The 11,459-nt window shown below is 43.4% G+C and overlaps 1 protein-coding gene across 2 annotated transcripts in view; it reads right to left on the bottom strand.

Moving 5' to 3' along the window:
* Positions 1-4,116: 4,116 nt before the first annotated feature.
* ING1 (inhibitor of growth family member 1) overlaps positions 4,117-11,459 on the bottom strand; it is an 11,794-nt gene continuing 4,451 nt past the window's right edge. For both annotated transcript variants that reach the window (XM_025196087.1, XM_006017235.3), the window contains one exon: positions 4,117-5,735. In XM_025196087.1, coding sequence (XP_025051872.1) covers positions 5,032-5,735 — 704 coding nt within the window. In that variant the 3' untranslated portion in view covers positions 4,117-5,031. The remainder of the gene's footprint in view (positions 5,736-11,459) is intronic.

The raw sequence follows: 11,459 nt of genomic DNA, 5'->3' as shown, positions 1-11,459 counted from the left end.
TCCCTCTAGTAATAGCTTGTAGTTGCACTTTACAGGCAACATTTAGTACTTCATCACTTATGTGCTTTCACCTGCCAACTGTCATAGAATCATAGAAAGTTAGGCTTGGAAGGGATCTCAGGAGGTCATCTAGTCCAACACCCTGCTTAAAGCAGGACCATACCTAGCTAGATTATCCTGACCAAGGCTTTGTCTACCTGGGTCTTAAAAACCTCCAAGGGTGGAGATTCTACATCCTCTCTAGGTAGCGTGTTCCAGTGCTTTACTACTCTCCTAGTGAGGATGTTTTTCCTAATATATAACCTAAACTTCCCTTGCTGCAGCTTGAGACCGTTGCTCTTTGTTCTCTTATTGGCCACCACTGATAAAAGACTAGCTCCGTCCTCTTTGGAACCCCCCTTCAGGTAATTGAAGGCTGTTATTAAATCCTCTCTCGGCCTTCTTTTCTCTAGACTTAATAAGCCCAGACCCTTCGGCATCTCCTCCTATCCCACTCCTGTCTTTTCTCTCCACAGAGCTGTACAGTAATGTAATAAATTTGCTGCAGCTTCCTTGGGCACCATCCAAATGGTGTCATCTCTTAACCAGAGGGTATATATCATTAGTTCAAGCGACTGGTAATGGGATAGAGAGATTCTCTTGGCCAGGTCTTTTGCTCACATTCAGCCCAGATCAGCAGTGTCACCTTCCCATGTATTTGGTGGTAGCCTACTGAACGAAAGTTTCATATTAGATGGCTGTTCTATGGTTTATAGGAAATGAATTAGTAGTCTCAATCCAGTTCTCAGTGGGCACAAGATGGGCACAACATTTACACAAGATGGTTCCTGCGCAGTAGCCTGCTGGTCAAAAATCGTGCTAATATGCTACTGCACAGTGTTATTAGGCTACTGGACAGTGAGTGTAAAACAAACAAAACAAAACCCCAGTGTGTTGGTGCTGCTGCACAGTAGTGCAAGTAACTGTGCATTGAATTAGTACTTGGTTAACCAAGTACTAAACTTAATGTACAGTAGCTAGGGCGTATTAATGAACGTGCAGATATGCCAGTAGAGAGAATATTTGTCTCACTTGAGCCCTTTGTTGATAGTATTGTCAGTGAACAAAGGGGCAGAAACTCAAATGTTCCCTCACTCATAGAGAAGGTCTCTCTATATTGGGATTCAGTTAAGGCTGGCAGGAAGCATTATAGGAAACCTGCATATCTGCTGCTTCTATCCAGCCTTTTATGAGCAGCAACACAAGAATTAAATCTCCACTTCTGCTGGCAGTTTCTCATGTCTGTTACACTAACTTAAATGGGCATGAGGGAAACCTACGTTTATAGACACAAAAAGATAAAAAAGATGACTAGGCTAAAGCAATGTTTTCACAGCATGAGACTGTTTGGTAGTATGTTAATATAACATGAGACGGCTGTATTTCCAACTAAGACCTTAATAGTGGTTAGTTGGATCTAAACTAAGTAAGCAAACAGGCTCAGAGCTTGAAATTAGACTTTTTGAGCCCCATGGTGCTGATCCTACTAGAAGGTGGGTATGTCTACATGTGCATTAATGTGCTGTAGTTACTGCACATTAAGTTTAGTACCTATAATAACAGGTACTAACTCAATGCACAGTAACCAGCACTACTGTGCAGTAGTGCCAGCATACACCTTTTTAGTGACATTAATGGACAGTAGACTAATTCTACTGCACGTTAGCACATCAACACCTCTTCTGCCATGACGCAGTAATGCAGAATATAATTAGTTTCCTGTGCGTTTAATGTCTCGTGTCAATGTGCCTGGTGAGCTGCAAAAGAAAGTTGCAATCCCATTGTGCTACAAGTTGGTAAGATGCATAATGCAAGCCAGCAAAAATGGGAAGTGATATAATTTTAAAACCATCTAGCAGATCAGCAACTCCTTTGTGAGCTAAAGGGAATGAAATTACAGCACATCAGTAAGAGCTGGAAATGGCATTTAATAGCAGTTTAAAGATGATTCCACTGATCCACATAAAATTGGACCTTCCTATCAAGTTCCTTCAGACCTCCATCATTTTAACCTATCTGCATTTAAAATACTAATTAGGACCTGGGGAAGAAGGGGGGTATAATTTAATGGGAGGCATTTGAGAGAAAGTCAGATCTGATCAGGTAACCTAATTAAAAAAATATTAAGCTGTGTTTATGAATCCTCCTAATATTTCAAGTGGGTTTAGCTAGCACTGTTTTTGAAAGCATGTGTTTTCCCAGACTAGACAAAGTATGCAGAGAAGAGTATGCTGAAGCTGAATTATTCTGCAAGGGTGGAGATTACCAGTGGGGACAGAAGCTGGAATGAACTGCAGAAAAAAAAAGTCACACATGTGAAGGAAAAAAGGTCTAGATGAGAAAGCATACCTAAAGTAAGATTCATTTTAAGCTTGCTGCTGTGGATTCCCCTCAGTCTAGAGCCTCACCAGCAGTGGAAAGGGACAAAATGGACACTCTGTTTGCTTCAGAAAAAATGCATGAATGGTACTTTACTTATTGTGTCATTTAGGTGGAAAAGGCAGAAGGATCTGAGCATGCACATGTGCATGTGTACATCCAAACTCACACCCTCCCTCTTATGTCTATTTAGCAATAGTTAAAGATGGTTTAGTCATCACCAGGTGCATCTACACACGATTTATTGCTGAGTAGACTAGTTAGCTCCACAGTAAAACGTCACCATGTGCGCCGGTATTATGGCACAGTAAACTAATTAACTCTACCTTAAAATAGTACTGTCCCTAACAGACAGTATGGCAGGATAATTAACTGCACTGAAACACACACGTAGGTGGTGACCAGGTGGGGGCCAGTCAGACTCTTGCCTGCCACCTAGCCACACGGTTCCACAGATTCAGCACCCTTGTGTCCCAGTCAGCCACTCCATTGCCCGACGCTGCCATCCGGAGCTCAGGGCTGACACCCCAGGCTGACTGCCAGCCCAGGCCTGCTCTGACCTCACTCCAGTTGCTGCCATCCTGGGTAGACATGTAGATGCTGTGCCTGGAAGCAGTTTGCTCCAGCTCAAACAGTTCTGGAGTTTATTGCTTCGCCTTAATTTCATGTGTAGATGCATGCACTGTGAAGCAATCTTTGACAGTGGCCATTTGCAGTATGTGACATGGTGCATATGGCCTTCCTTTAGATCCCTAAAGGGCACCATGCTCTCATTCACCAAACATCACACCTGTTTCACAGTATCCTATCCCACTCCACTTCCTGCAGAGGGACCAGGCAAGTCAGAGGATGTTGGAGGAAACAGTATTAATTTAGTGGCATGATTTTGTTGTTTGAGTGAGACAGAACTGCAATTTGGGAGAGGAATGAAGCCTTAATTGGAAGGGTATCTGCACACAACATATTGGCAGTATGAATCACCAAATCCCGCCTTGGTGTTCCAAACCTTCTGCCCCTCCTTCATCTACTAGTCTGGACACCCCTCCCACTGCTCCTCTGCAAGCGTAGTTCTGTTTCTGACCCCTCTACTGGCTGGTAGTTGTTAATCTCCGCTTGGGGGATTTCCACAAAGAGGAGGCACAAAGCAGTTCGTCCAGAATTTCATCTCTTGGACTCTATGGCACTAAAAAAATCAAGTGAAATGGGATTTGGGTGCCTAACCTAAAGTGACTTTTTTATTATAGCTAAACATATTTTCATCTGAGCACCCCAGGAGTGGGATAAATGCTTAACCTGGATAATTTTAATGCCACTTGAAAAATATTGTCAATCAATAAGCATCTACTTCTGATAATAAATGCTATCAGAAATAAATGAAATTATTTGTATCTATAGTTAGAAATATGAAAACTGTCAAAGGAGGGTAGTTCAATTCTATCAATTTTTAGGAATATGGCAAGCTCTTAGAGCAACTTCAAGCAATGAGAGAGTGGAGGTGGATGACAGGTTAAATGCTATTTTGATATACTTCTTTACTTGCTAGTCACACACTCTCCACAGATTCATTATTGGAATTATAATTCTGCTTCAGGCTTCCAGACAGAAGCTTGCTAGGGTTGTTGAAGTTAAAGACCTTAGTTTTTGTAATTTCTAGGTATTCATGTTAAACAGAACTGCCAGAGGAGCAAGCTGTCCAAGTTGTTTCATTTATTTCTTAATATCACAGCTGTACAGTTTTCATACATACAGAAGGAAATGCGCATTGGTTAACCAATGGCATTTGGCTGCATTTCCAATTATAATACAGTAAGTGCAACTCCACTTAAAAATGTACATTTATACAACTTATACAAATTAAAGATTGCTACATTATTATCTGTGACAGTATAAAGCTTGTTTTATGTTAAGTTTCATTACTAAACCACTTCCTGGTTAAATATAAAATGTACTGAATCATTTTAAAATGGCCCTTGTGGTACCTGGCCAGTATATAAAATATTTGTCATGTAAAAGTCAACCATTTACTTTTTTTAAAAAATAATCTTCTAACCCTATTTCAACATTTGTTATTAAACTGTTATACTGACACACTTTGTAGCAGGAACTGGATTTTTTACCTTTGTTCTGTTAATTCTTGTACTGGTTGTCAATGAAAGAAATTTAATTTGCAAGGTACTGTAGCTTTATTCAAATGCAGCCGGATGGCAATACTATTTGACAATTTGCTCAAAAGGTAAATAACATTCCCTTATGAAGAAAAATGAAATTATGTTCAAGAAATATTGTAATTGAAATTTTAATGGGTACAGTGCTACAAGCACACACAAACAAGTATTCTTTTCTCTTAAGACCCAGCTGAACACTATTACACTTAAACTTTTATTACTTTGTTTATTGTTAAATGTTGGTCCACGGACCACTTTCTTGTTTATAGCTGTACCAAATGAAAAACAAAATCGGTCTTATTGCCGTCCCTATAACAGGAATGGTTCAGTTTCTAACCTCCTTTAAAAATATACATTTTACAATCCTGGCACCTCCACAAAGGTGACACCGACAATAAATACACTGGTTTGGTGGTTTTAGTTTTCTTTGCTATTAAAAGTCTCCAAACTACCTGTTGTAGGCCCTTTCTTTTTTTGATTTCTCCAGTGCCTTGTCCATGGTTTTCTCGTTTTCTCCTCTACATTTGGGGCAATACCATTTACCCTTTGGTTTATGATTCAGTCCCACACATGAGAAATGAAACCACTCAATTGGACACTCGTCATTATCACATCCTATCATTTCTCCGTAGGAGACTTGATTACACAAGCAGTATGTTGGCTCATTGGGATCAATAGGAAGATCTGCTGGAGAAGCTTCTCTCTCTGCTTTTGCCTTGGAGCGCTTCTTTTTCTTGGATGTTTTTGCTTTCTTCTCTTTTGGAGTTCCTGAGGTGATGTCATCGTGATCGTGATTATTAGAAGCATTTTCTCGATTTTCATTATTCCTTTGCCGCCTTGACCTCTTGTTGTTGGGCTTTTCTGCCTGAGTGACTGTCTCACTCTTTGACTTATCCTGACTGGCTTTGCCACTGTTCCCAGTAGTGTCGTTAGTCTCTTGACAAGTCTCAAATAGTTCCACGTGACCATCCACTTGTCTGGTTCTATTCTCAACGAGCTCCACCATCTGGCTGACAATTTGGATTTTTTCATCTCCCAGCTCCTGACTCCTGATCAATGCTCTCTGTATGCAATGCAACAGTCTTCTCTTCTGCACTGCATCTGTCTCTCGTTTGAACTTTTCATAATAATCATCCAGCTCCTTTAAGATCTCTGCAAAAGAAAAATAAAAACTATCAATATTATGCATAGGCAGAAAGTCTGAACAAAACCTTCCCATATCTATTCCTTGCTAATGCAGCAACACCTTCTTGTAAAGTGCAAAACTGATCAAAGGTGGACTCTCCAAAGCTGGAATCTGACAACAAACAGCTCATATCTCTAGCAGATTATTTTTGCTTCAGCAGGTCTCTCTAGAACAGAATGCAAATGCAACTGGTTTGGATTTAGAAAACTGTTATTTCATTGTTGACTGCTGAACTCTGAGTGCTTGTACATGTGTCTAGTGGCAAGTGATGTCTATGAAACAGCTTGTTGCAAACAAGGGGAAGTTATAGAAGACTAACAAATGTGTACCTTGGGTCTTGAGCCTGTTTCCTTGTAGATAAATAAATATTTTAAACTAATTTCCATCAGTAGCAACTCCAAAATTAGTTCAAAATTCAGAAACGTGAGGAAGACACTGGTTATTTTTCAGACCATCTTCTAAGTATTAACATTCTTTGAAAAAAAAAAAAAAAAGCCCACAAAGAAACTTCCTCCAAATTAAAGATGACAGAATTACATAAGTTTTGCTCACAAGAAATGGTTGAAAGAGGCAGAGGGAGCACAAATCACTGCAGGAAACAGATACTGAGTGAGTTAATGATGACACCCATACTTTACAGCTGATGCAGAAATCAGAATGTCATGGACTGGCTCCTGAGCAAAAAAGAATCTTTGCTTGATAGGGCAGATAAAACTGTTCCAATTGTCCGTTCCTCCAGTTGTAGGGCTAAAAAGGACTAGAGCCCTGGTTGCAGGATAAAGGTCAGCCCCTTTTGGATTTGTTTTTTCCCCTCCCACACGTTCTTTGAAATAGTTGCATTATCTTGAGTAAATACATGGATATGTTTTCTGTATGCATTTACCCAGAAGAACCAAGAAAACATTAAAATAACATTAGGACATTATAATATTTTGCATGTCAGAGTTTTTTACATGTATCAATCAAATGCATTTATCATATAGATTTGTCAGTCAAATGTAGATAATTTAAGTGGCACTATTGTAATACTGTAAGGTTTTATTCAACAGAGTGTTTGAGAGATCAGTCTGAAGAGGAAGACACTTTAAATGCTTAAGTATGTGGTTCTAAAGCACCACTAGCTTGATCCAACTCCCTTCAACAGAAGCGAGATGTAGTATCTGCTGAAACTCTCTTCTGTTTCCTCTTTATAAATATACTCAACCCTAAGGGAGATATCTAGAATATGGACTTTTAAACCACCTCAGATTCTAAGCTGTTTCTCCGTCCGTTCACCTTGAAATAAGGTTAGATTGATAATCAAAAAATGAATCTTTAGAAAGAACATAACGTTTGCTGAAGCATAAAACTAACAGTTTTACTCCAGTAAAAGTTATGATCCTATCCAAATTCAAATTAGATCTCAAAAGGTTTTGTCTCTGAATTTCACAAGTGTGAATACCTATTTCCCAAATCAGATTCATTTTTGGACAAAAGATATTCTAGCAGTAACTGATATTAAATAACACTGAAGATCGTGTGACTTAGGCTTTATGTCTAGGATAAAAATGTGTCTTTTCCAGATCATATTTACAAACACATCCTAGAACTCTGATGCAGACAAACTAAGTTCTGCTTTAGTTAGTACAGCTGCAATAGAGGCTCCCTGCCAGGGTTCAAAGCAGCCAGCGAGCAGGTGCTGAAGTGTTACTTGCCTCCCCTCCCCAAGAGCTTCAGTGTGTTGTGACATGCCAGCTTGCATATTCTTATAAAACAAAGTACCTTTCATTCTACTGATGACAAACCCTCCCAAGTGATTTAAATGTCCATCATCAATTATTCTTAATGACTGAAAGAAGTTCTATGATACAATTTCGGGGCACTTGATTACTGTCACTGTTAGGTTAGCCCACATGAATGTGATATAAAGATCATTTTTCTCGGAGAAACAGTTTGCTTTACTTAGAGCCAATATGCTTAAATATAGGCTACTAAAATGTAATGAGTTATCTAAAATAGTTAAATTTATTACTCCCAGCATATTGCCAAACTGGATGACAGATGTGGAAGCGCATGGAAAAAATGCCATTTTCCAGGAGCTGCTTAATAATTTATCATATTGAGAGAAAAGCATTTAATTTAGTCCCGATGGTCTTAACTGTGCAAGGTGCTAAGCACTTCTCCTGTGTTGCTAATCAAGTTGCTCAGCAGACTACAGAATGCCAAGCAAAGTTTGCTGCTGTTTAGATACCCAGATAACAAGGGTTTCTCAGCACTAACTGGGTGTTCTTATAGATGAAGCTGTGGAGTGGATACAGTACACAGCACTGAAATGTGATGTTAAGCAAGAAAGTGTTTGCTTACCAGCCAACTGCAACTGAAAGCAGTGCTAAGTTCCAATTCCTTATACAAGGGAGGTCTGCAGCACAACCTATGTGTTCTCTGCACAAGTTAATGTTAACCTCTTCTAGTTGAAGTACTGTATAGACCCCATAGGAGAGCCTAGCCGTTCCAATGTCTCTCAGAACAGTCAAACACCCCTATAGCTACCTACTAAGCTTTGGTGCAATACAGATACCTGGACTGATAAACTTGGAAATAGATAATTTCCACACCACCCCCCTCTATTCCCTCCACTCACAAATACAGAAACAAAAATTCTGCAAAAAACCCATATTAGTTATAAGAGGCTGCTGGTTTGATTCCTGCAGGGTGTCAATCTTTGCTTGCTTCATTTTGTTTTTTTCAAAGAACATAATAAAAAAGAGATTTCATTGCAACAATCGTAGGAATAGCTTTCTAAAGGGGTCCTTAACTTTGCTAACAAGTCCAATGAAGAACAGTATCCACTTGAGTGTTCCTAGCACTCACAGTCATTCTCAACCAAGGTGTCTTCAAAGGGAGGGGAGAAATCTGACCAGTGAGATGTGAGGACCCATGTGTCAACTAACCATGTCCCAAGGTAGATTTAAATGACCTGTGGGCTAAAACATCTTGCGACCTGAGAAAGAACGCCTTGCATTTGGAAAGCTTGGCTAATTCTATTGCAACTACGTAGTCAGTCTCACTCTAAATAATCCTGGCCACTCATGTCATTTCTGGGGCATCATGGCCACAACATCCCTCTTAGACTATTATTAGATTAAAATGTCGCCATTGAAGGGAACAGGAACAGGCTTGGTCACTTGTGTGTGCTGGAGAGTCCTAAACATCCCTCATCCCTTTTTTGCTCACCCCATTCCCCTCCCCACATACTCTGAGCCCAGAAGCAGTTCAGGCTGAATCACAAGGCTTAACATAGAGACAAGGCTTTTTCTGAGTGATGTCTTTTATTGGACCAACTATGCAGTTGGGGTAGTTAGACAAGCTTTCAAATGCAAGACATTTGTCCTTAGCATGCCAAGAAGCAATTTCAAGGGAGCTGGGATGCATAGTGATCACACCCAGTGCTAATAAGGAGAGAACAATGGTCAGGGACCATGACTCAGTTTCCCTGCTCCCTGTTCAATTGGCCAAGAGCTCCTTATCTTAGAGGGAGGAATGGGAATAGAGAAGTGTGAACTTGAACAGTATAAAGCTCCCCCACACGAAGGCAGAGGGGTGGGAGCCTGGAACGTCCCTCAGTCTCTGAGGGCCCTGAGACCTCTCCACCTGGGAATGAGTATGTCCTTGAGTTCTCTGTACTTAGCTGCTCTTGGTAATGTTGCCTGATCAATAATATCCCAATAAAATGGGGGTATGGTTGGGAGGAACTTGCTCTGGCATCTCTTAGACTCAGACGTGTATTGGATGGGACCTCAAGAGGTCATCTAATCCAGTGGTTCTCAACCTTCGGTACCTTGCGTACTGCCAATCCACACGGTAAAAGAGAAACCGGAAGTCCCACCATGGCACCTCTGGTTTCATCACTGTGAGCCGAGTCCCACTTTTTCCACCATGGCCAGGGGCAACGCAGCCTGCTCGGGGCCTCCCTCCCTATCCCCCAGCACACTGATGCTGGGGAGTGAAAGCCCCGGCACCGGACATGGCGGGAGGGGCAGCAGCTGGTACTTCCAGCCCAAGCAGGCAAAGACCAAAATGCAGCACCTGTGTACCCCCTGCCCGTGTCTTGCATACCCCCAGGGATATACGTACCACAGGTTGAGAAACAGTAGAATCCAACCCGCTGCTCAAGTCAGGACCATCCCCAGCCAGATCATCACACTGATGCTGGGGAGTGAAAGCCCCGGCACCGGACATGGCGGGAGGGGCAGCAGCTGGTACTTCCAGCCCAAGCAGGCAAAGACCAAAATGCAGCACCTGTGTACCCCCTGCCCGTGTCTTGCATACCCCCAGGGATATACGTACCACAGGTTGAGAAACAGTAGAATCCAACCCGCTGCTCAAGTCAGGACCATCCCCAGCCAGATCATCCCAAAGCGTTGTCTAGCTGGGTCTTAAAAACCTCCAAGGGTAGAGAATCCACAACTTCTCTGGGTAACCTGTTCCAGTGCTTTACTACCCTCCTAGTGAGAAAAATTTCCCTATCTAACCCATGGGTGAGCAACAGAGGAGATCTGGCTGGCAGCTGGACTTGACTTCCCAGCAGCCCCTGCTCTCATTGCTTCAACAGATCTCCATGGGGACCCTAGGAGAGATGGGGGCCAGGGTCTCATGGAGACCCACGCAAGTAGTGCCACCAGGGCAACAGCTGGGCACGGAGCTGCTCCAGGGCCAGGACCTTGTGATGGTGACAGCGTTGGCCAGAGCCGCAATCCGCTGCCCCTGGGGTGTGCAGGCAATGGATCGCAGCTCTGTCCCAGCTCCGCCCTGCACTGTCACCATGGCAAGATCCGGCCCGACCCCAGAGCAGCTCACCGCCCAGCCTCAGGCCCTGCCAGCACAGCCTGGGCTGGTCTCCATGGAAACGTGCATGGAGACCAGCATCAAGGCCCAGCCTGTGCATCAAGGCCCGGCTGCTGGGGTCCCCACAGAGACCTGGTGGAGCAACACGGGCAGGGGCTGCTGGGGCTAGACTTTGCCTGCCTCTGACCTAACCTAAACTTCCTCTTTTTTGGGGGGGGGGGGGAAATTAAAAGCCCCGGGTGCGTGGTGGAAAGATGCATCCCAGGCCCCGTGAGGGAAGAGGAGGAGAGGCTGGGGCAGCGCCAGATGCCCGCTCCGGCTCCAGCTGCAGCGGACACCAATGACAACGGAAAGGGGCTGTTGGGAGGCTCTCGAGGCTGCGCAGCGGAGTGGGGGAGGGGCCGTGGACTCGGAGCCCCGCCCCTTGACGTTAGGAGACTCCGCCCCCTCCCCATCCTAGCAACCGGGCAGTTACCAACGCGCCGGGAACGCCCCGGATGTGACGCTACGCCATTGTTCTCGGACAGGAAGCGGAGAAGCTTCCTGCATTTTTGCCTAACAGACTAGCTGCAAACAAACTGAAGCATGGCCCCGCCTCCAAGCCAATCAGGAGCGAGCAGTTTTGGGGCGGAACGCGCCTATCAAAAAAGAGAGGAACACGGAAAGGTTCCCGCTCCTGTTTCCCAGCGAGCCAATCGGAGTCAAAAGTTCCGAGAGGAGCACGCTTTCTCCGGAACAACGGACCAATCAGAAGAGAGAAAAGAAACTCGTTGAGCCCGCCTTCATCATCTTAACTCGCCAATCAGAACCCGAATAAGAAGTGGCACTTACCTCCTCAGACCCCGCCCCCCCCCCCCCCCCCCTAC

This window comes from Alligator sinensis, unplaced genomic scaffold (assembly GCF_000455745.1).
Source record: "Alligator sinensis unplaced genomic scaffold, ASM45574v1 scaffold288_1, whole genome shotgun sequence".
In the NCBI taxonomy this organism is placed as follows: Eukaryota; Metazoa; Chordata; order Crocodylia; family Alligatoridae; genus Alligator; species Alligator sinensis.
The sequence above is the reverse complement of the archived record's forward strand: the minus strand, read 5'-3'. Positions and strand labels throughout refer to the sequence as shown.